The sequence below is a fragment of the Bos taurus genome, chromosome 20, assembly GCF_002263795.3.
Source record: "Bos taurus isolate L1 Dominette 01449 registration number 42190680 breed Hereford chromosome 20, ARS-UCD2.0, whole genome shotgun sequence".
Taxonomy (NCBI): domain Eukaryota; kingdom Metazoa; phylum Chordata; class Mammalia; order Artiodactyla; family Bovidae; genus Bos; species Bos taurus.
This window is the reverse complement of record NC_037347.1, coordinates 39,722,224-39,747,730: the sequence shown is the minus strand read 5'-3', so window position 1 is coordinate 39,747,730 and position 25,507 is coordinate 39,722,224. Positions and strand designations below refer to the sequence as shown.

At 42.2% G+C, this 25,507-nt stretch overlaps 1 protein-coding gene and 1 non-coding gene across 4 annotated transcripts in view; one reads left to right on the top strand and one right to left on the bottom strand.

Annotated features, from left to right (window-relative positions):
* The window catches only part of C1QTNF3 (C1q and TNF related 3), a 32,511-nt gene that overhangs the window by 4,938 nt on the left and 2,066 nt on the right, over positions 1-25,507 (bottom strand). For all 3 annotated transcript variants that reach the window (XM_005221604.5, XM_010816812.4, NM_001101138.1), the window contains 3 exon segments: positions 17,836-17,947; positions 15,343-15,497; positions 9,637-9,766 (listed from right to left, as the gene is read on the bottom strand). In XM_005221604.5, coding sequence (XP_005221661.1) covers positions 9,637-9,766; positions 15,343-15,497; positions 17,836-17,947 — 397 coding nt within the window.
* On the top strand, positions 2,652-2,758 carry LOC112443059 (U6 spliceosomal RNA). Its single transcript, XR_003031334.1, has one exon. It is a non-coding gene; the product is annotated as a U6 spliceosomal RNA (small nuclear RNA).

Sequence of the window (25,507 nt, the reverse complement as noted above, 5' to 3'; positions counted from 1 at the left end):
TTCACTGTAAGTAGGTGAAATTATGTACAATAAATAGATTGAACTTTGACTGAGCAGCGTGACCTTACTACTAAAAATATGAACACTTTTCATTTAAAAAAGACCAACACACTTTAAAATATGTTAGTTTTCTCGTAAGGGCCTAGGGTTGCTAATTGAAAGCAACTTAATATACCTGATTCACTTTAAATACCAGTTTAGAAAATACTTTTACTGAAAGATTAAGAGGAATCCAATAGTAGAGAGATGAATGAAAAGGAAAATCTTCCTAACTTCAAATGATCTTGGTTTTGAGAGTGCATTTTAGAAAGATGAATGAACATAAAGTAGCACATTCTTACTGATTTCCATGTTACATGTTTAAACTAATAGCCTTGCCTTAATGTATTTGAGCTGCTATAACCAAATACAACAGACAGCTCGTGCTCAGTTGCTCTGACTCTTTGTGACTCCATGGACTGTAGCCCACCAGGGTCCTCTGTCCATGGGATTCCCCAGGCAAGAATATTGGAGTGGGTTGCCATTTCCTCCTCCAGAGGGTCTTCCCAACCCAAGGATTGAACCCGGGTCTCTTGCATCTCCTGCACTGGCAGGTGGATTCTGCCACTGCACCACTTGGGAAGCCCCAGACAGACTTAGTAGCTTAGAAATAGCAACACATTTATTTCTCACAGGAAATAAATTTCTGGAGGCTGAAATTCCAAGACCAGGTTAGGGCCCTCTTTCAGGTCACTGAGCTCTGGTTGTGTCCTCTCATAGCAGAATGGACCCCATAGACTCTGTGGGGTCTCTTCTCTGAGGGCACTAATTCCATTTATGAGAGTTCATTGTGATGCCTAACCCCATCATCTTGGGCATCAGGTTTTCAGTATGTGAGTTTTGGGGGAACACAATCAGACCATAGTATACTTTGTGAAAGAAAAACCCAGAAACATCTGGAAGGAAAAAAAAAAAAAAAGCACCACACAGTTCTATGCTGTTTTCCAAAGGTGCAATCAAGTAAAAGAGAAGCTATAAGGCTACCATGTTGATCCATCTGCCTCTGAGTCAAGTTGAACCACATACAGATGTTATCAGTTCAGTTCAGTTTAGTCGCTAAGTCGTATCTGACTCTTTGTGACCCCATAGATTGCAGCACACCAGGCTTCCCTGTCCATCACCAACTCCCAGAGTTCACCCAAACTCATGTCCATTGAGATGTATGATTTTGCTTAATTTGGAGCCAGGCTTGCATTTTCAATGCGCTGAGAATAAAAGATACAGTATAAAAATAAGCCACATCCATTCATATGCCTAAAGGTGGATCTATAGATGAAAGATAAAGGCAGATAGAAATCAGAGACTCAAATAAAATAATTTCTACGTGTGCAGTTTTTTGCATTTTACAAAACTTATTACTTACACACACAACTTTCAATGCCTCAAGAAGATAAAGTGGGAATAAAAATGACAGAAAAAAAATATTACTTTTCCTGAAGAAAAATGATGACTGCTATTAAAAAAAATAGATGTAGAGGTATATTAGAAACACTAAGAAACCAGATGGCAAATAAATGAAATGACTAGAATTGGAAATATAAAAGTGCATCTATATTACATCCACACATGGCTTTTCTCTGCAAGGGAACATACTGAAATCAGAGACAATATATTTTCACTCTGGTTTTTACATCTTCATGTGAAATTCAACCTTCTCTGTCCCATTACTCTCATATGGTCATTTATAATCAATTCAAAGTTTAAACAGTAAAGTGGGAGTCTAATGATGGTTGTTATTGTCCAAATTATGTCCAGCCCAAGAAAATTCTAAAAAACAACTAAATCCTTGAGCTTCAATTATAAAATCATTGAAAGCAATGGAACCGCTCATTGGGCATATCTAGAAGTGTTTAACAAAACAGTTATAGGAAAATTTAACACAAATCTTCAGAGCAGAAAATCACATAAAAAGGTTTAAAGCTAACTGAAGGGTGATGAAAGATTGCTTCTTTCACTTCATATGTCAGCTCATTTCTGACTTCAGCTGGGTAGAAAAATAAATCAAAGCACACATTAAAAGTATTTGTGACAAATCTAACATGGCCACTGCCTCCATCAGAATATTCTTCTTTTCCTTCTCAATGGCATAGACAGAGACAAAGAAAATTGAAAACAAGCACCAAAAATATCCATGCTCTGCAAAACTAGGAGACTGGAAAGAAAATCAATCAACTTGAAGTATCAGTTAAGTGCTGTCCTATGTCAGTGATAGCAGGCAGAGTCACATGGAGGCAACATGGAGGTTGGGCAAGGAATTTTGAGGAGGCCAAGTGGCAGCAGATCTCAAACAATTCCCAGGAAAGTGCCCTCCCCTAACCCCCAGTACAGAAGGGTCACTCTGAAGTACTGATGCTGAAAAGAAGCTCCCTTGAGCAGAGCCGGGATAAAGCAAAAGTTATGTTTGGGAGGAAGTTTGCCAGATAAAGTACAGAAAGTGTGAAAAGTCCTTCTGCAATGGTGGATCCTGGGATCTGCCAGCAGATAGGAGGCAAAGGAACTGGCAAGCGCAAGGCTGGCTTCATGTTTTTCTAGACCCGGTGTAGTCTGGGAAGACAGAAGAGTGTGGCCACACAGAAAACACACACAGCTGCTGTAGTTGAAAGAAATGGAGAGTGCCCACTTCGGCAGCACATATATTAAAATTGGAACGATACAGAGAAGATTAACGTGGACCCTGTGCAAGGATGACATACACATTTATGAAGCATTCTATATTAAAAAAGACAGAGAGAGAGAGAGAGATGAGGAGTCCCCTGGCAGCAAGGGAGGAAACATTGAATTACCAAGCCAAGTATGCTGAGGTCCCTTCCCTTCTTCAAGAAACTATGGCATAGTGCTGATCTAGGAAACCCATCAACCATCAGTTAATTTTAGAAAGTAGAAAAGAACAAAAATTATCAATAGATAAAGAATACTCCACAAGAAGAAATGTCGTCATGTGGGAGATGGAAAATAAAACCAAAGGTTCCATCATGGGTTTAAAAGTATATTAATGAAGGAAATCCCTCTATGAAAGAACATTGTAAGACAGAATGTGGAAACCCATGGTAGAAATGATCAGACAAGAGGCAGAACTGAAAACCAGGATGACAAGACTAATGTAAAACACAGAAAAGGTTAAAATAGTACCACAGAAACAAGGCAGAAGAGAGAAGGAACTGGGAGAAGAAAAGGAGAGTTAATCCTAGGAAGAAGCAATTAAGCCTATGCAGGATGTGTGTGTGTTGGCCGCTCAGTCGTGTCTGACTCTTTGCAACTCCACGGACTGTAGCCCATTAGGCTCCTCTATCCATGGAATTCTCCAGGCAAGAATACTGGAGTGGGTTGTCTGTACCTCCTCCAAGGGATCTTCCCAACCCAGAGATGGAACCTGCATCTCGTGTCTCCTGCATTGGCAGGTGGGTTCTTTACCACTAGTGCCACCAATGGAAAAAAGCAAACATGAAACGGAAGTAAAGAACACCAAAAAATTAGAGAAAATAATACATGTAGAAGACAGAGGAAAGTTAAAAACAAAACAAAGTGTGATCAGAGTTCTTAAAAAAGTTAACAAGTGTTGTACTAAGATGGACGGGGTACTGTTTGTGAGCACGTAAGAATATCTTATATCTGACATTGTTCGGAACTGCCAGTCTATGATGATAAAAACCTAGTTGACTTTTAATTGGGTTTATTATAACTGAAATATGCTATAGACAATATAGCCCATTATTGCCTGATTTCCTAACACAAGACAAACTGCTCCCAATGCCACCTCACCTTAGTACAACAATGAGAAGAAAAAACTGTATTTATATTTTAAGATATAATTCAAAGAAACTCTCCTGGACAAAAAGAAGGGTTCCATACACATAATGAAGAGACACAACAGGAAAATTTGATCCAGAATGATTAACATTTCTTCTGGAAAAATCACTAAACTTTGAAGATAAAGAATTCTTTGGGAAGTCAAGAAAAAGATTAAGTCATTTATAAGAGGAAAAAGCTCAGATTTATGTCTGAGTTCTCCAGACCAAATGCCAGAAAACAGGACCAGAAAAAAATATATAAACTAACGTTTTTATTTGCAGCCAAGGTTATAACAGTTTAAAGCAGGTAAAGTCTTAGAGAATACTGATGTCATAAGCTTTTTTGAGAAAATAATTAAAGGACAAGAATACTGGAGTGGGTAGCCTAACCCTTCTCAAGGGGATCTTTCTAACTCAGGAATTGAACCAGGGTCTCCTGCTTTGCAGGCAGATTCTTTACCAACTGAGCTATTAGGGAATCTCTAATTAAAGGACAAAGTTTAGCTAATAAAGAGATGTTTGGGAAACTTTGGAAAAATGACCAATGGTGAACAATGAATATATATAACTACAGGATAAGTTCAAATTATAGAAGAGGATAATGTTGATAAACTAAAATGCAATTATTTTATACCTTGACAAGGTACAAATGATTCAACTGGCAAAAGTTAAAAATTAAGAAAGCGAGAAAGATAGAATAAGTTCATTGACTGGCTTATTTGTAATAATATATATAATATTACATATTATATATATATATATATATACACACACATATATACATAATACTATCCAAAAGAAAACTGAAGAAGCTGTAATGTATTAAACAAAGTAGTTTTTTGCCGGGAGCCAGCGTGAGGAACTCCACCCGTGGCAAAGGTCATGAGGAAGGAGGCTCAGCATACACAAAGGCGGGATCGAGCCTCAGGAGTACCCCTGGAAATTCTTGAGCATCTACCCCCAAAACCAGAGTCTGCCTACTTTACTGCTTTGTGTTCTCACCTACACCTCTGATTTACAGGGGGCTGTCCCCCACCACCTCTCTCTGAAAAAGAGTTAACTTACAGCTCCAGTTAATAAAGTTCCTGGGTGTGACAAGAGTGTTTCAACCTACAAACTCCTTTGGAAGTCCTCTAGGCTGCCTGAACAGGTTCTTCTGGCCACATGTGATTATTCACAGCCTCCCAACCATGAGAGGCATGAGATGTTCTACACTGATTACAAAGGAATACAGATTCCTTTGAGCAGTTAAAAGATTGATTAGAAATTGTATTGGTGAAGGGTTTTTCACTTGTTGGGCCAATGTTTGCTGCTAAGTTTCCATATCCCTTACCTACTGTGTCCCTGGGAGTGTATTGATTAATATAATTGGTGTATAGGAATGTAAGTAGTAGCTTTAATGTTTGTAACCTGGAACCCTTGAGTTAATTCTTTTCTTGTTACAGCCCACCACACCTTTGGCCTATAGGAATGCAACTTTATCTAATGCTTTCAGAGGGTGGCGCCTAACTTTAGAATAATCACCTTTAGAGAAAAATTAGTTTTCTGAAGAAAGAGTCATAAAATGTTAACAGGCCTCCTGGCCAGAAGATGATGTAAATCACCTAAACTTTTGCATATGATAAATTTGCAGGAAGAAAGCCTGGCTTCGATTAGGATCAAGGACTGCTGTCCTTGCATGACTCTACCCCTTCCCCCATTATCCTCTATACACAACTTAAGGTATAAAAACTACTTTGGAAAATAAAGTGCGGACCTTGTTCACCGAAGCTTGGTCTCCCCATGTCGTTCTTTCTCTCACCTTCTGGCTGAATTCCCATCTGTAGCATGGAGACTCATCAAGCCTACTAATTTTGCCTGGGCTTCTAAGATCCGACCGGGGAGGCCTTAGTGTCTCCTCTCCTTCGGGAGAACGGGAGGATACCTGCGGCCTACGTAGGTGACGCAAATTCCTTATCTTGGAATTTTATTAGCTTTCCACATAAACCAAGTTATTCAGCCTCTTTTCTCCACTGAATTTTCTCACTGAGCTATCCTTATTTAACCACTCTTTATATCTTTAATTCTATTGTATCCTGATCGCCAAAGCCGTCTCCTCTTCGAATTCCCTGGATCCACCGGGGCTGGACCCCGGCAGTTTTTGTTTTTTAGTCGCAAAGTCGTGTCCAACTCTTTTGAGACCTTGTGGATGGTAGCCTGCCAGGCTCTTCTGTCTATGGGATTTCCCAGGCAAGAATACTGGGTAGTTATTCCCTTCTCCAAGGAATCTTCCTGACCCAGGGATTGAACCTATGTCTCCTGCTTGGCAGGCGTTGGCAGGTGGATTCTTTAACGCTGAGCCACCAGGGAACAAACAAAGTAGACCTCAGAAATATTATTAAGGACAAATAGAAACATTATATGATGATAAAGGGTCAATTCACCAATAATCTAAATTGTTTTTTAACTCATGAATGGATAAATTAATATCGCCACTCAGTGAAATACATAATCAGAAAAAGGAACACACTGCTGATTAATACATAGACATGAATAAATATTAAATTAATTTTATTAAGTGACTTATATTCTACTATTTAATACCAGAAGACTATATGACAATTCCATTTATATGATATTTTAGAGCTCTAGGGATGGAAAATCAATCAGTCATTGTCAGGGGTTGACTACAAAGAGATAGCACAAGGGAAATGGGGAGATGAAAGCTTGTTCTGTTTGAAACAATAGTGATGGAGACATACCTCTATGCACTTGTCAAAACTCGTAGAACTGTACATCACAAAGAATACATTTTGCTGCAGGAAGAATTTTAAAAGCTCAAGTAGAATATCAGAGAATCTCAAAATAAGATTACGACAAATGAATCTAACTGTATTATGAAATCAATGAAGTAACAGAACTAAATGGCATGAAGAAAAAAGATGATCGGTTTTAAGGACTTCCCAGGTGGCTCAGCTCTGCCTGCCAATGCAGCACTAGTGGGTTTCATTCCTAAGTCAGGAAGATCCCCTAGAGAAGGAAATGGCAACCCACTCCATTATTCTTGCCTGGGAAATCCCGTGGACAGATGAGCCAGGTGGGCTACAGTCTATGGGGTTGCAAAAAAGTTGGAGATAACTTAGCCACTAAACAACAACAGCAAGGGTTTTAAAGATGGCATTTTGAATAGATACCATAAAAAGAAAAAAAATGTATACAAACATTGCACCTTAGTTGGTAAATTTATTTTTCATGGGACATGGGTGTGCAATTTTTTAACTACTTTATTTGTATACTGCTGCTGCTGCTGCTAAGTCACTTCAGTCATGTCCGACTCTGTGTGATCCCATAGACCGAGGTTCAACAAATAAGTAAATATATTACAGATTAAGAGGGTTGGGGTTCTCCTTGTCAAAAAAAAAAGCTGCAAAGAAACAAAGAGGATGCTAGGATGAACCCAGTGGTGCTGGATTTGAGTCAGAGGTATCAGAATTAACTCATGTTTCTTTCTGTTTTTTACCATACAAGATAGATAGATAGAAAAATAAATATAGTTATGTTTTATAGTTTATAGTATTTCCCAGCCCTGCCCATGGATAGGACCCAGAAGAAGTGACATCTTCAGAGCAATGAGTATGTTTAGCATGGGTCTTTGTTTCTAAATATTGCTGCTGCTGCTGCTAAGTCACTTCAGTCGTGTCCAACTCTATGTGACCCCGTAGACAGCAGCCCACCAGGCTCCCCTGTCCCTGGAATTCTCCAGGCAAGAACACTGGAGTGGGTTGCCATTTCCTTCTCCTTCTAAATACTGCTCCTCAACAAAAGGAACCACGGCTCCTTGGAAAAGTGAGTATTGCTAGAGCTGGGACAGAAGAAAATGGAATATGAGCTTGAAGCAGCTTGTGGCACAAGAAGTAAGAAAGTTGTTGGGGACTGAATAATAGACTCCACATATGCTCATGTCTGGGCTTCCCAGGTGGCACGAGTGATAAAGAATCTGCCTGCCCATGCAGAAGGTAGATATAAGAGACCTGGCTTTGATCCCTGGGTTGGGAAGATCCCCTGGAGGAGGGCATGGCAACCTACTCCTGTATTCTTGCCTGGGAAATCCCCCGGACAGAGGAGTTTGGTGGGGTATGGTTCATGGGGTTGCAAAGAGTGGGAAAAACTGAAGGGACTTAGCATGCAGGCATGCATACTCACGTCCTAAAATCCCCAGAATCTGTGACTGTTGCCTTATATGGCAAAAGGGATTTTGTGGGTATGATTAAATTTAAGGTTTTATGATGGGGAGCTTATCCTGGATTGTCGAGGTAGGCCCAAAGTAATCACACCATCTCTATGAAAGAGCCAAGGAGGTCAGAATCTGAGAAGACAAAGTGACTTGACAATGGAAGCAGAGCCTGAGATGTTGTGGGGCTGGTGACAGCCTCTGGAAGTTGGAAGAGGCAAGACACTAGAGCTTCCAGAGGAACCAGCTTTGGCCACACCTTGACTTTAGCCCAGTTGAACTCATTCTGAACTACCAATCTCCAGAACTATAAGAGGATAATTTTGTGTTGTTTTAAACGTAGTTTGTGGTAATTTGTTTCAGCAGCAATAGGAATTGAGTACAGAAGTACTCAAAAATTTTTTTTAACGTTTTAAAAAAATTATGTGAACTTCCTTGGGGGTCAAGGCGAAGGGATGAACACAGCTATGACATGTTTAAATTGCAATGAACTCAGTTATAACATATTTAAATTGTGAGAATATAATCTAAAGGGTTTTTTCAAGTCGGAGATAACTGTGCCCTCTCACTGAACTCTCAGTTCAAATGAGAGTTAAGAATGTAAGTAAACATGGTCATCATTTTAAAAAATATTTTTGTCTTTTCAGATTCTAATTCATTTATTTTGAAATCTAACAGGGAAAAAAATTATATATATATATATTATAGATATATAGCATATATACACATATGTGTATATGTATTTACACACACATATACATATGTGTATGTATAAAAGTGAAAGTGTTAGTTTCTTAGTAATGTCCAACTGTTTGCGACCCCATGAACTATAGCCTGCCAAGCTACTCTATCCATGCAGTTCACCAGGCAAGAATACTGGCGTGAGTTGCCATGCTCTCCTCCAGGGGATCTTCCTGACCCAGGGATCAAACCCGAATCTCCTATGTCTCCTGCATTGGCAGGCAGGTTCTTTACCACTAGCGCCACCTGGGAAACCAGGAACTGAAGATTAACTGTACCTACAACAATCAAGATGATGTTGGTCAGATGACTAAAGATGACTGTCAGAGCTGACTGTGCTGTTTCTGCAGGTAACTTTCTCCTTCTGTATATAAAAGCTCTTGCCCCATTGGTTGCCTGGGGTGGGGGTGGGGATGGGCAGTTGCTGGCATCTGAAATAAAGCTAATTTTCCTTTCCACCCCTGGCCTGTTTATTGGTGGCAAGCAGCCAGACTCCCCCACCCACCACCCTTTCGGTAACAGGTTGACATTTCCTTCTCCAGAGGATCTTCCTGATCTAGGGATCAAACCTGAGTCTCCTGCATGGCAGGCAGATTCTTTATTGTCTAAGCCCCATGTATGTGTATATATGTGTATATTTACATGTGTGTGTATGTATGTGTATACACATATATGTGTGTATGTGTGTATATATATGTGTATGTGTTTTATATATATATGTATGTTTTAACCAGAAATACAGAGAACTCATTCCCTTCCTCCCTCTCTTCCTCCCTCCCTTCCTTCCTTTTCTCCTTCCTTCCTTCCCCATTTTGGTTGCTAGATTGATTAATCCACTCATTTATTTTTACCTCTCACCTGATACTGGGGCCCCAAATCTCCCGGTCATGACATCAAAGAAATTTCCAATGTTGGTTTCAACACTGCTGAAAATGATCCCACTGTTCTGATTGGTGAAGTGAGTTGCCAGGGAAGCCATGAACGCAATCTAAGGAAAGAGTTAGAGGTTAAGTAAAAGGCAATTTATCTTAGAGAAACAAGGTTTCAGAACAAGTATTATTTTAACAATATTTGTAACAGCAAGAGTGGGAATAATATGAACATTAATCTATGGAGAAAAATTGAATCACGGTGATTTTTAACATTTTAATGCTATGCAGCCACTGGAATGACAGTATATATCAATAGTTGTGAGCATGGGTTTCAGTGAACATTAGACTTTAAAAGGCTTTTTGAGATATTAAAATTCTATTAGCAAATAATACTGGAAAATTTTGATGAAATCTTCTATGTACAGTTATTAAATGCCCATTGGCATATACTAAAGGATCTGAAAAGTCCTTCAGCCAAATAACTTTTTAATTTTATTTACCCTGTGTTTTTTCCATAAAAGACACCTGTGACATTATGATTTATGATAAATATATATTTTATATTTGTCCCTCAGTTTTGACAGAGACCTCCTAAAATCCTCAGAATTTCCTAAGTGTTAAGGGCAATCAAGGTGTGTTTTGTTATGTTAATGAGGTAATTTTGGAAAAGCCCCTCAGGAGGGTCTGGTTGCCTGTAGAGCCAACTGAAAGTTTTGAACTCTCAGTGCCTCCTGATGAAAGTGAAAGAGGAGAGTGAAAAAGTTGGCTTAAAACTCAACAGTCAGAAAACTAAGATCAGGGCATCTGGTCCCATCACTTCATGGCAAATAAATGGGGAAACAGTGGAAACAGTGAGAGATTTTATTTTCTTGGGCTCCAAAATCACTGCAGATGCTGACTGCAGCCATGAAATTAAAGGACACTTGCTCCTTGGAAGAAAAGTTATGACAAACCTAGATAGCATATTAAAAAGCAGAGACATTACTTTGCCAACAAAGGTCTGTCTAGTCAAAGCTATGGTTTTTCCAGTAGTCATGTATGGATGTGAGAGTTGGACTGTAAAGAAAGCTGAGAGCTGAAGAATTAATACTTTTGAACTGTGGTGTTGGAGAAGACTCTTGAGAGTCCCTTGGACTGCAAGGAGATCCAACTAGTCCATCCTAAAGGAAATCAGTCCTGAATATTAATTGGAAAGACTGATGCTGAAGCTGAAACTCCAATACTTTCGCCACCTGATGTGAAGAACTGACTCATGGAAAAGACCCTGATGCCGGGAAAGATTGAAGACAGGAGGAGAAGGGGACGACAGAAGATGAGATGGTTGGATGGCATAACCACCTCAATGGACATGATTTTGAGTAAGCTCTGGGAGTTGGTGATGGACAGGGAAGCCTGGCGTGCTGCAGTCCTTGGGGTCGCAAAGAGTCGGACACGACTGAGTGACTGAACTGAACTGAGCTGTGCCTCCCATCCCCCATACCTCTCTGCTCCCAGCCCTTCCCTGACAGATCTCTGCAGAGAAGACAGGGCCTGGACAGAGAATCCAGTAGCTAGTGATTTAATCATTTATGCCTGAATAATGAAGCCTCCATTAAAACCCAAAAGACAAGTTTTAGAGAGTTTTCAGGTTGGTGAACACATGGAGATTTGGGGAGAGTGCCTCTCAGCCCCCTTTCTCCACACCTTGCCTTATGCATCTCTTCTATCTGGCTGCTCTTCAGTTATATCCTTTTATAATAAATTGGTGAGAAAGTAAGTAAAATGTTTCTCTGAGTTCTTCTATGAGCCTCTTTAGTACATTAATCAAACCCAATGAGGGGCTCATCTGGAACCTTTGATCTATAGCCAGACAGAAGCACAGGTGACAGCCTGAACTGGATTGGTGCCTAAAGTAGGGGAAGGTGGAGCAGTCTCAAAGGGCTGAGCTCTTAAGGGTCAGAATTGAGCTGAACTGTAAGACATCGGCTTCCCAGGTGGCACTAGTGGTAAAGCATCCACCTGCCAATGCAGGAGACGTGGGTTCAATCCCTAAGTCAGGAAGATCCCCTGGAGAAGGGAATGGCAACCCACTCCAGTATTCTTGCCTGGAGAACCCCATGGACAGAAGAGCCTGGTGGGCTACAGTCCATGGGGTCACAAAGAGTCACGACTGAGTGACAGCACACCCACACACATAGGACATCTAGGTGGTGCTGGGGAAGTGCTCAGTGATGTGGGAATAACTCACACGTGGAAATGGTGCCACCACTAGAGAGTCACATTTGAAAGTCAACGCCAATCCCCTGTCCAAAGGAGTCATTGAAACTGAGTGTGAATTAAATCAATAATTTCTTTTTAAAAAATAAAATTATTATTTCTTGGCTGTGCTGGTTCTTCGTTGCTGCATGTTCTTTTCTCTAGAGCCAAGGATTGGGGTTCACTCTCTAGTGTGGTGCGTGGGCTTCACATTGCACTGTCTTCTCTTGTTGCAGAGTACGGGCTCTCGGGCGCACAGGCTTCAGAAGTCAAAAAAGGGGGCTTGGTAGTTGCAGCGTGGGCTCTACAATGCTGGCTCAGTAGTTGTGGAACACAGGCTTAGTTACTCCATCACATGTAGGATCTTCCCAGGCCAGGGATCGAACCTTCGTCTCCTGCATTGGCAGGCAGATTTTTTTATCACTTAGCCACCAGAGAAACCCCTAGATCAGTAAGTTCTTTCGTTTGGGGGGTTATCTTCTTGAATGAATGGAAGTTTTAAGTGAGAAGAGTGAGAGAAGAAAGAGCAAATAACGTGAAGTTCTGGAAGACTTGGGGCAGAGTGGGAAGGCAAGCCTGGGAGAATCAACACAGAAAGGATTTGGGCAGTCAGAAGGACCACATGAGGGCACTGGATGCAGAAAGATGAAGAAGGGGTGACGTCAGACGAAAGATTTAGGAATGGGGATCAAGGGCCAGAAGTTACCCTCCTTTACAATCTGCCTAAGACCAATCTTCTATCCTCTTTAAGGCTTCCTTCAAAATGTGTGACTGTAGTTCTCCCAAATGATCATATTATGGTTTTAGGGTCAAGAAGCTGACAGAGCAAAGGTAACAGTTGCCAAGGTGTTCTCCCTTAAACTGGCTACTACAGGGCCCCTTAACTAGAATATAACCATTCACACATTTGGGTTAATTTCTAGCCCTGAGAATGTTTATCATCCATCTTATTAGGTACCTATAACCTGGACAGGGAAGCCTGGTGTGCAGCAGTCCATGGGGTCACAAAGAGTCAGATACAACCGAGCAACTGAATAACACTAACAATAACCTGGGCAGCCGTATCTGTCTCCTTTTCTTTCTAAATTTATACTGGCACCCAGACCCCAGGTTATTAAAATTATTAAACAGCATTCATTAAAAAGTTACAAAAACACAAACACTGGTTGAATAACACACAGGACCTCTTAGTTCACCCTTTAAAAAAAACCTGAGACCCAGAAAAATGATGGAATTTATCCAAGGGTAATCAACTACCACATGTGCTCAAATAAAGGGCAGTTTTCCCCCCACTGATCTTTCAGATAGTTACTGTACTTTCTAGTTCTTTAAAAGTTTCTCATGTTATAGTATTGTCCATGAAAACATTAATAATCTATGAAAGAAACTGGAAAGTTTTATTAGAGCCAACCTGAGGATTCTAACCCAGGAGACAGTCTTTCAGAAAGCCGTGAGGACTGTTGTGAAGAGGTAAGGGGGTCAGGGCAGAGACCAGCGTGTACGTGGTTTTGGTGAAGGAGTGCATGCTGTCATACTCGCATCTCAGTAGAAGGTGACTGCTATTCTCGAGGACCAGACGTCTTAGTCACTGGTTTCAGTGCTTTTTTCTAAGTGTGGGAAGATCCAGGAAACTGGGTCCATGAGATTCTCTCCTGAAAAGATTTAACTGTCTGATGGCCAATTCTGCCAGTTTTCCCAGAGCACAAAGTACTTCATCCTGATCTTCACCTTGAATTCCTTTCAGGGTATACTGTAGATCGGCGACTGCAGTGGCTAACAACTTGGTTCTTATAGAACTGGCTGGTGGGCAACACTCTTTATTTTACAATCCTTTCCCTTTTGCCCTTAATTTCAATCACGGTCTGGGAGGCATTTTGTGACCAACTGTCCCATTGCCCTAGGGATGCTCATTCCAAGGCCAAGCCAAGATTTCCTTGATAAGACACTCCATGTACTGTTACCGGATGAGGCCCACTTAACAGTAGCCAACAGCCTCTGGACCACCTGCCTTACTAGTCTGTAATGGTCCAAGATATGGTTCCTCCTTGTTGCTTCTTTCCGTATCTATTACAATCATTGATCTTACAGAACTGTTTATTTGGTCAATTGTTTCAAGTTCCCTGCTGCTGCTGCTGCTGCTAAGTCGCTTCAGTCGTGTCCAACTCTGTGTGACCCCAGAGACGGCAGCCCACCAGGCTCCCCAGTCCCTAGTCATCACTATTTTTATCAGAGACTCAGTCACTTGCTGGTAATGCAAGAAACAATAATCTTGTAAAATAGGCAGAATACAAGTAATATCGCTAGTAACATTAATAAGGTTGTAAGTAAGTAGTGTTATCTTCTAAGGAGTTACATGTCTGCTGTCAAAAGAAGAGAAATTGAGCTTTATGGTCGAGTAGGTATTTCTGCCACTGGCGTGGTCTGGTTAATGCATAATGCAGATGTACAGTGCACACTAGAGGGGAGAGAGGAGGCCCAAATGGGCAGAGAAAATATTATGTATAAATTTTCCTTGACTTGCTTTAAAATATAAGTTTTATTTCATCAGTATATTCTCTCAATTACTTAATTTTAATCACAAGTTATTATTTCAGGAAGACATTTCAGCCAGAAACAAGCAATATAAAATGCTAGATTTCAGTGTTGATAGGTGTTTCTTGGAGGAGTCCATTTTAAAAATATTAACCAAATAAATAAATAAATAAGCAACTCAGACTTAGTAATTTTCTTGGTGTGACCTAATCTCACATTTGTGAGTTTTAGGTGTTACTGACAAGGAGAATTTCGGAAGATCACTTAAAAGAGAAATAACAGATAAATGGGTAGTTGGGCTTGAGATTAAAATGTCCAATGATAGCCTCATAAATGAATTTTAAAAACTTTAAGTTGAAGTGAATATGGTCTGGTCTGGAAATATGTAGGTGAAGGGCTCAGAATGTCTTTAGTGATAAAGAAGATACTGATGAGAAAATTTAAGTAAAAGTTAATGGCACAATGGCAGTTAATGGCTGATTTGATAGACAGCAGTATTTGTGCATTAATATCTATCCGTGTGACCTAAACATGCAAATGTAACAAAATTGATAAATAAATGGGATGGTCAAGTGTCTAATAATATTTCATGCATCTAAAAGTTTATATATTCAAGTTGCCAAAAACCTTTTTATTGCACGTATGTTTTCATTTGGAAAGTGGAAATTAGCTGATGTTCAGGGTTACTCTGTATTTGGTCTAAAGAGGGTGCTGAATTTCACCCTTCGTACATTTCTCTTCTCCCTAAGAATGATTTCAAAGCACTTTGACAGCATTGGTCTTAGGCAAATATCCTGTGGTGAAAAGACTGAGATGAACACATTGAGACAGGGTTTGTTTACTCAACACTGAGGATGAAAAAACACTCAAGCCTTCTGACTCCTGGACCCTAAGGGTCACCTGGAGACGTGCCAAGATGGTTTACCTGCAGTTCTGGTGGAATCCCCGGGTAGCCCTTCTCTCCTTTGGGGCCATGCTGCCCACGCTCCCCTCGTGGTCCCAGGTCACCTTTGTCTCCTTTCTCACCTTTGGCCCCTTCGTGGCCAGTGGCTCCGTTATTGCCATTGTTCCCATGGTTTCCTTAAACAACCAGACATCATCATGAGAAAGCCTAGTCACTCATACTCACTGTCTATTTCTATAGAAACATAGTTCCTTTCTTCAATAATACAGATTCAATGGCATAAGGGGACCATTTGAAACAAGCCTAAACACAGCCATGAGGTCATCATGGAATAGGATCTCTCTTAAATGGAACAATGAAAACAGACTTAGATACTCTTAAGTCTCCAGATTCTAAAGCCTATTTTTCCTATAAAGCAAGACTTGGAAGAATAGTTGCATAGAAGACTGATTATCAAAGGATCCTTTATAATAGCAAAGATTAGAAACCACCTAAATGTCCATCAATAGTGAAAGGGTAAAATTTTAAAATGGTAGGGAATTCACTGGTGGTCTAGTGCTTAAAACTCTGTGTTTTCACCGTAGGGGGCATGAGTTCTATCCCTGGCCAGGGAACTATAATCCTGCAAGCTGCATGGCACAGCCAAAATAATAATAATAATAAAGGATTTGTAAACAGAATTGTTTAAAAACGGTATATATATATATATATCCCAGTAAATAATGTTATATAGTCACAAAAAAAATAATGATGAAGAAAAATATTAAATAACATATGTTTTAGATAAAAGAGGCTACGAATCAACAGGGTTCCCATGATACTACGTGTAGGTATGTATATTACATATACATATATATATGTATATATATATACATGCTTTATCCAAAGGGGGAAAAACTATAACAAATTACATAAAAATATTTTACAGTGATTCATTTTGCCTGGGAAATCCCATGGACAGAAGAGCCTGGCAGGCTACAGTCCATGGGGTCGCAAAGAGTTGGACGGGACTTAGCAACCAAACAATAGCAATCTTTTTTCTAAGTGGATGGAACACAAGTGATTTTTGTATTATCCTATATAACTTTCTGCATTTTTAAAAATTTCTACAATAATATGTACCACTTTTATAACTGAAGGAAAAGTAAATCATTGATGAAAATTATAACAATAATCTTGAAAGCAAGACTTGGATAATGATTTCAACTCTTTACTCAGAGGGAATTTCTACACCTCTTCCTTTATTTTTACACTTGTTGAATTCCAGGCCCTTCTGCCATTTATTTTGTGTGCCACCTTTGGTCAGGTTTCATAACAAGCTTGCAATTCTTCCATACTGATGAACTTTGACTGTATTTGCAGGTTAACGTGCTGATGACAAAACTGTTTCTGATGGGAAACATGAGGTCAAAGCCAGTCCATCCTCTGGCCTCAGAAGAGTGTAGACCTAAGAAGATTTTAGGAGGGTCTGAATGTTCCCTACCCCTAATCACTGCACCTGCTGCCTGCTGCCCATGATGGTCAGTGACATAGGTTCCAAGCTACTAATCATAAAGTCTAACAGAGCACTTGCTCGTTCTATATTTGGTTTTGTTTGAGAAGCCTCTCAAAGGTATTAAGAAAAATTAAGTCTCACTGTTTTTTAACTACTAACATCAATGGGAGTAAGAGAAGAGTAAGAGGACTTTTGCCAAACCTTGAGAAAAGGTTGCACTCCCAGGAATTGACCTGGAGACTACAGAGTCACATAGGCCCTCAGATTTGGAGGTCGTGGACCTGGCTGCCCTCTCCTTGCCTGACCCAGGAGGCTAGAGAGTTCCCCAAATGATCCATGCCTGGAGCCCCACTCAGTAGAGTAGATTTGGCTGAGCGGTGGCTCTAGAGGGTCCCAGTGGAGCTCGACAGCACACCCCGTGCCGCCATATGGTGCTCTAGCCCAAAAATGTTCCCATGAGTCCAAGAGAAGTACAAGGGTCAACTGAGAGATAGCTGAGCATGGAGCGCCTAGAGGCTAGAGGAAGACAAACTCAGCTAGACCTAGAATCAAACAGAAGGATGTGTCATTCAGTGAAAAGGACTGTGAAGATGACTATAACCCAGATCAGCAATCTCTCCTCCCCACTCTCACTTCCCAAATCCCCAGAAGGCTAGATCTAGAGTGCCCTATGGAGCACACAGTTGCAGAAACACTGAAACAAAAGTATGAACCTGTTAAGCTCCAGTGATTCCACATTCCACGCTGGTGAAGGGCCTCCTGGCATGTAGGCTGAGGTCCCAGTATGCCTAATGCCTGTGGGATTCTGTGCATGGTATGGATAATAAATACTATATCTTATATACTTCTACCTCATGGACTCAGTAAACTCAGTTGCCTACCCCACTCTCTTTTGGATTTTCCATGCGCAAGCTCTGGATCATACACAAGTGATCCCAGATCACTGAGGTTCACCCCTGGCTCCTGATTTGGTATGGTCTGCAAGTAGACGGGAGATAACGCATCTCTCTCATCCTTACCTGGAATGCCAGGGGGACCGGGAGGTCCAGGGGGTCCTTGGTAGCCTCGGAAGCTGTAGTCTCCATGGCAACACTTGCTGCAGTCTGGGGGCAGTCCTCCGGTTTGTGGAGACTTAAAAAAAAAAGACACAAAAAGAAACTTCAAAGAAAGGCACATGTGAGTACTTAGAACTTTTGAATTTCCTCTGGCTTTGGTGCCTAGGTAAGTTTAATTCCAAACAACCCACAACAACATCAGAAAAGAAGGTGTGGGGTGGGTATGTCAATGGCAAAGGAGTCAGGGAATAGCTCAGGTGAGGTGATGATCAGAAGGCAAAGGAAACAACAGAGTGGGTAGAAGAACAGGCTCCTTGGAAAGTGGGAGTGGGAGTGGAGGATGGGGGCAGTGTTTCAAGAAAGTATGTTCCAGAAGCTATGGGAAAAGAGAAATCTCCTTCAGAAGTAGACTTGGAAACATTCCTTTTCTTTTCCAACTGTCTATAGTCTCAGACATAGCTAAACTGAGTAGATGACCCACAAATGATAAAATTACCAGCATCAAATACAGTAATTAAGACTATGTATATTCATGATACTACTATGTTAAAAGTTCTTAGAAATTTTAAATTGCAACTCTAGTTTTTCCAACAGTCACAGCACACAAAAATTGCCTTAGAAAATTAAGATTCATGACTCCAAAAAGTTATTATTAATTATTTACAACTTGAAGCAATTTCACTTTTTTAAACTTCTGCCTTTAACATGCAGATCTGTTTCATATTCCACTTGAAAATTTAAGTGATTATTGCATTGTTTGAATCAGGATTGAATGTCCATTGAGTCAGTGATGCCATTCAACCATCTCATCCCCTGTCATCCCCTTCACTTCCTGCCTTCAATCTTTCCCACCATTAGGGTCTTTTCCATGAGTCAGTTATTCGCATCAGGCCGGCCAAAGTATTGGAGCTTCAGCATCAGTCCTTCCAATGAATATTCAGGGTTGACTTCCTTTGGGATTGACTGGTTGGATCTCCTTGCAGTCCAAGGGACTCTCAAGGGTCTTCTCCAATACCATAGTTCAAAAGAATCAATTCTTTGGTGCTCAGCTTTCTTTATGGCCCACCTCTCACATCCATACATGACTACTGGAAAAACCACAGCTTTGACTAGATGGACCTTTGTTGGCAAAGTAATGTCTCTGCTCTTTAATATGCTGTCTAGATTTGTCATAGCTTTTTTTTTTTTTTTTTGCACTTTATTATTTTTATTTTTTGAAATTAAATCTTCCTAAAGCAGTACTGTTTACAAGTTGGCCAGAAGGGCCTGGAGCATATGTGTGTCCATGTGCGTGTGTGTGTGCACTGCCCCAGGCGTGCCCTGTGACTCCTGGGGAGGGAGGTGTTGAGCTCTGCATCTGGACTGAGGAGCCTGAGGAGAGCAGGTGGGGCTCCTGTCCTGGAGCTTGTCTTCCTCCTCACGTGTGGTCTGCTGCATGGGCATCGTCCTTTTCCCTTTTATAACGCTTTCCTTCCAGCGTTTACATTTTTAAACTCTGGATCCTCAAACCCACTGGCTGAAGGTGCTGAAGCTCCAATGGGAGCCGGGTTGCTTGTGAGCAGCGGGCGGAGGCTGGGATCTGGGGTCCACGTCCTCCATGGCAGGAGGAGTGAGGCGGGCCGGGCGCAGTGCTCAGTGGTGACCCAGGCGGCTTTGCCTTTGAGCGGGGATTTCTCTGTTCCAAGCCCTTGCTGGTTCTGGTTGGTGGGTCTCCGGCAGTCTTAATGTGCTATTGAATGTCATGACTTCTGATCACTTGGCGAAAGCCACTCAAGGTTTCTTGAGGAAAACACCAGAATTAAAGAATGCTGATTTATGTTCTCTGTGGTAACTGGTAGCAGTCTGGGCCTGCAAAAGCCCGGTTGGTCCCAGGGTGCCTCCGGGACGTCAGCACCGCCGCCTGTGTCTGGTGTCAGATGCGGCACTGGTGTGTCCTGCGGGGCCCTCCCAATGCACGGGGCACACGCTCACGGGAGACCTCGCAGCTGAAGTGTGACCCACGGCCAGAGCGCGTGCTGACGCTGCCTGCCCATGGCAGGCTGACACCTCCTCGCCCACTGAGTCTGGAGGGGCTGGGTCCTTTGCCAGCTCCAAAGGGACAGACAGCAGCTCGCTGTTTTCCTGGGCCTCCTGTTTCTCCTGATGTCTTAGTTGTCCATTTCCTCAGAGTAAAAGCGCTTCTTTGTGCCTCCTTGACGGAGGTTGGCGTGTTCTGGATTCCACCCCTCACCCCTCCTCAGTGCTGAGGTGAGACGTGGCCCCTTTCCTGCCCAAGGCCCCTGTGCTCTCCCCTCACCTGCGTCTGTGCCTGTCGTCAGGGGAGGCGCAGAGCTCGGCTCTGGGAAGAGCATGCTCTGCTGGAAGCAGTGTCGGGAGAACGCACTGGAGGTGAATTGCAGTGGGGACTGAAGACTCCGTCCACATGGTAACTCCTGCCCTCTACTCAGGAGGGCTCCCTTCAGGCCACCAGCCTTGTCTGACAGCAGCCCGAGACCCAGTGGGCGCAGCTGGTGAACTTTTCGAGAATGAAAGTGGCTCCAGGGCTGTGACCCCAGAGGCAGCTCAGCCATGGGCGCTGGGTCCTCAGGAGCCCATGTGCACAGCAAGCCCGCCTCCAGACTTCCAGCGACTGAGCATCTTCTGTTTTCTGTAACCATCACTTAATTCAAGTAATCGTGCATGTCCCCCTCTGTCCACAAGGATCTTGACCTAAGAGGCACCAGTTGCTCGGACAGGCCGAGTCAGGCGGCTGGGACACACTCGGGGTCGGGACGTCCACATGAGAGACAGCCGGGGGGAGAAGACCCACACCACGTATCTTGCTTCGTGACCGACAGTATCTGTCACTTTGTCTAGAAAGTGAAGTGAAGTCGCGTCGCTCAGTCATGTCTGACTCTTTGCGACCCCATGGACTGTAGCCTACCAGGCTCCTCCCTCCATGGGATTCTCCAGGCAAGAATACTGGAGTGGATTGCCATTTCCTTCTCCATGTCATAGCTTTTCTTCCAAGGAGCAAGCATCTTTTAATTTCATGGCTGCAGTCACCATCTGCAGTAATTTTGGAACTCAAAATGATAAAGTCTGTCACTGTTTCCATTGTTTCCCCATTTCTATTTGCCTTGAAGTGATGGGACCAGATGCCATGATCTTCGTTTTCTGAATGTTGAGTTTTAAGCCAGCTTTTCACTGCCCTCTTTCACTTTCATCAAGAGGCTCTTTAGTTCTTCTTCGCTTTCTGCCATAAGGGTGGTGTAATCTGCATATCTGAGGTTATTGATATTTCTCCCTGCAATCTTGATTCTAGTTTGTGCTTCATTCAGCCTGGCATTTCATATGATGTACTCTGCATATAAGTTAAATAATCAGGGTGACAATACACAGCCTTGACGTACTCCTTTCCTGATTTGGAACCAGTCTGTTGCTCCATGTCCAGTTCTGTTTCTTCATGACCTGCACACAGATTTCTCAGGAGGCAGCTAAGGTGGTCTGGTATTCCCATCTCTTAAAGAATTTTCCACAGTTTGTTGTGATAAACACAGTTAAAGGCTTTGGTGTAGTCAATGAAACAGAAGTAGATGTTTTTCTGGAACTCTCCTGCTTTTTCTATGATCCAACAGATGTTGGCAATTTGATCTCTGGTTCCTCTGCCTTTTCTAAATCCAGCTTGAACATCTGAAAGTTCTCGGTTCACGTACTGTTGAAGCCTTGCTTAATGAATATTAAATGTATTCAGATATGACTCTGAGTTCAACACTTACGTATCAATGATAAATGTCTAAAATTTGGGCTTACTGTCAAGGAGGTAGAGATTTTGCAGAAGTTGAACCGCAAAAGAGTTAGAGTCATTCATAAAACTTTGAGTCTCTTCTAAATGGGCAACTTTTAATTATAGATAGCATACAAAAAACTTGTGGAAACTTTCCTTGACACCAATTAAAAATCAAAGTTTTTTTGAAAATAGCATGTTGTTGCTAAGGGATTCATTTTTTAAAAGGAAGGGATGGGGTGAGAGAGGAAGGAAGGAAGAGAGAGAGATGAAGAAAAGGAGGGAGGAAGAAGTCATTTAAAATTCAAGTTTTCTCTGCCATTAGAAATCCAAGCAGAACAATGTATCAGCGCTTCACGTTGTTGCACCTCTAGACATTCACAGCGCAGCAAATTCTACTCAATACTCTGTAATAGCCTGTATGAGAAAAGAATCTAAAAAAGAATGGATAGAACATCCCTTGTGGTCCAGTGGTTAAGAATCTGCCTGCCAATGCAAGAGACCGGTTTGATCCCTGGTCAGGGAAGATTCCATGTGCTGTGGGTCAACTGAGCCTGTGCGCCGCAACCACTGAGCCCACGTGCCCTAGAGCTGATGCTCTGCAACAAGAGAAACCACCACAGTGAGAAGCCCAAACACCACAACTAGGGAGGAGTCCCCGCTCACAGCAACTAGCCAAAGCCCATGCATGGCAATGAAGACCCAGTGGAGCCAGAATAAAATGAATAAATAAATAACTTTTTAAGAAAGAGTGTATGTGTGCTAAGTTGCTTCAGTTATGGCCTACTCTTTGCAACCCTACGAGCCTTCCAGGCTCCTCTGTCCATTGGATTCTCCAGGCAAGAATACTGGAGTGGGTTGCCATTTCGTCCTCCAGGGGACCTTCCCAACCCAGGGATTGAACCAGAGCCTCATATGTCTCTTGTATTAGTAGGCAGGTTCTTTACCATTATCACCACCTGGAAAACCCCATGTATATGTATAACTGATTCACTTTGCTGTACACCTGAAAGTAACACAACATTGCAAATCAACTATACTCTGATAAAATTATTTTTAAAAACTAAATTTGCACAAACAAAACATAAAACAAGCTAGAATTTTTTCCCTGACTCTTATTTCTTTTTTATTTAAACAGGTTCCCACCTAGTTATAATATTAAGAAACAAATGCCTCATCTGTAGTCCAGCAAAAGCTGCAACAGCTGAGAGCCCAGACTCAAGGTTTCAGGAGCTAGGATTTGGACCAGTCTCCTGGTCTAGTCTTCAGTCCCTCAGACCCAACCCTGGACAGGTATGGGAGTCTACGAAAACCTTCTACGAAGCCGGTAGAGGAAAAGAAAATTAGCCAAAGCAATTGGTTGGAGACAAGGGATTTCAGACACTTGGGAAGTCAGACACTGCAGACTGCCCCACCTTCTAATCCAAAGATGAAATCTGAGGAGTAAGTATTCTGTAATTTCCTGGTATAATTTTGCTAATATGAAATACAGATTTTTAAGCTCCAAGAAATTCTAAGCTCTGCCAATAATGAATTTAAGGGAAGGAGATGGGTGGGGATGAGGGAAAATCCTGAAGTGGAACCATTTATTTAAAAATAGAATTTAAAAACTGAGACAACCAAGAATGTCAGAAAGAGAACTGGACTGGAACCAGAACTCCCATTACAGGTCTGTGTGACTTTCATGAAGTCATTTTCTCCCAGACATCATTTTTCTTGTCCACTAAATTAGAGGACAGGGTAAAAATGGTCATGAAATTTCCTTCCAGCTCTATAACACAAACAATGATACTGAAGTCTTTCCCAAAGCCTCAGATGGTGACTTAGAAAGCTTTTGTTTTGAAGGCTAGTGTCTGGGCACAGGAAATCAGCTCCAGGAGATGAGGTGCACACCCAAGCACTTGGAGAGCACGGTTGTTGTTTAGCCGCTAAGTTGAGTCTGACTCGTTTACGACTCCGTGGACTGTAGCCTGCCAGGCTCCTCTGTCTGTGGGATTTCCCAGGCAAGAATACTGGAGTGGGTTGCCATTTCTCAAGGGGATCTTCCCGACCCAGGGATTGAATCCGTGTCTCCTGCATCCCCTGCGTTGCTAGGCAGATTCTTTACTACTGAGCCATCAGGGAAGTTGAGAGCACAGAGCTACCACCAAAACAGGGAGAGATTTCTGATCACTATGTGGGCCCCCTCCTAAGAACCCTCTTGGAACATTTCACAACACGGTCCTCCCTCTGGCCTGGTCTTTGAAAAATCAATCAAATGGAACAATGTCTGTGAGCCTTGGAACAAATTAGACAGGATGTGTTAGTTGAGAAGTTTTCTCCCAGGCAAGGGAGATTCACATTCTAGGTAGTTCTGCAGGTCACCTTGCTATTGACTCTTCCCAAAATTAGGTCAAATTTGAGCACGAAGATCATGCAAATGTGTGGTATGAGAGGAAGAAAGTCCCTAAGACGGGTTTCATCTATTCTGAGGATGGAGGCCTAGGGGCAGCTATCGAGAATGAAGCTCTACTATTGGGAAATGACTTCAGGAAAAAGGGTCCACGGCTCCTTCTGTGGAAAGGGAAAAGCGAAGATAAAGAAAGTGAAGGGAAGTGGAGGAGGGAGAGACAGGCGCCTAGGAAGAGCAGGGAAGGTTGATAAAGGTGGAAATGGTGAAGAGCTGCAGAGAAGAAAATGCCAGGAAAAGGGAGAGCAGGTCTCCCTGGGAGAGTGGTCCCCCACCTCTACACATCTTTGCACAAACCCTATGGCCAGAGTCCTCTTTTTAGAACACAACCCTGACTTCACTGCCCTGCTATGCACGAACAAAACTTCTGCTTGCAAAATAAGGTCTAAGCTTTTTAACCGGTCAACAGAATCCATCAAACGGCACTAAAATCATGGGTGTCTTCCTCCCACAGCCCAGGCACTCCACTGACACCCACTCCTCCAGGCTCTCTCAAGGCTCTTTCTGTCACACAAATTTATTTTATCTTTTCTGTGAATAGCCATCCTTTTTGTCTCATCCTTTGAGATTCAACTCAACAGCCACCACCATTCTGACCCTTTCCTCCCAACAGTCTTTTGTGTGTGAACTTTATCACATGGCATTGAATTATCTGTTAATTTATCCCCACGAGAGCCCTTCAGAACTGTTCAGCAATAGAAGCTTGAGTGTATCTATCCCCATCCTAAAATGTGACTCACAGAGAAGCACAGGAAAAGATTGGTGAAGGAAAAAAAAAAAAGATTAGTAAAGGAGTGAATGAGGATTAAGAGAAGAGGTGGGAAGTTGGGGGAGTGAGGAAAGAAGGAAGCACACAGAAAAATCCTAAATTCAACACGGGGCTCCATATCCATGGGCAGAGAATTGTACTAAAACTTCTAGAGTATCAGTGGCTAAATCTCCACAGTGACTCCTGTTGGGGGCTGATTTGGAAATACTGTAGGAATCCAAGGGAGTTTAAAAGCACCCCCCTTCAAAAGAAAAAAAAAAGGAAACCCCAAAAAGGCTTCTTACCCACCTCATCTGATTTTAATATGCTAGATGCCTAGGGCCGCTAGCAGGCAGCATGGAACAGAAATTTGAATTTCAGTGGCCTGCTGGATGCCAAGAAATAATGACCCATGACAGCCCTCATCTGCCTTCTGCTGCCTCTGGGGGCTCACACAGCCATGGCCAAGAAGGATCCAGCAGAGAGCCCATTTACTGAAGTGGAAAGTCCAGATCAAGGCTCAGACAAAAGCACAGATATCTTCACCACTGATAAACACAAATCAGTATTAATCACTCTTCAGCCAAAAGACTATCAGATGAAAGGATAATCTCTAAAAGTGGCCTTCAAAAAACAGGACTGGGGACTTCCCTGGTGGACCAGTGGTTAGGGC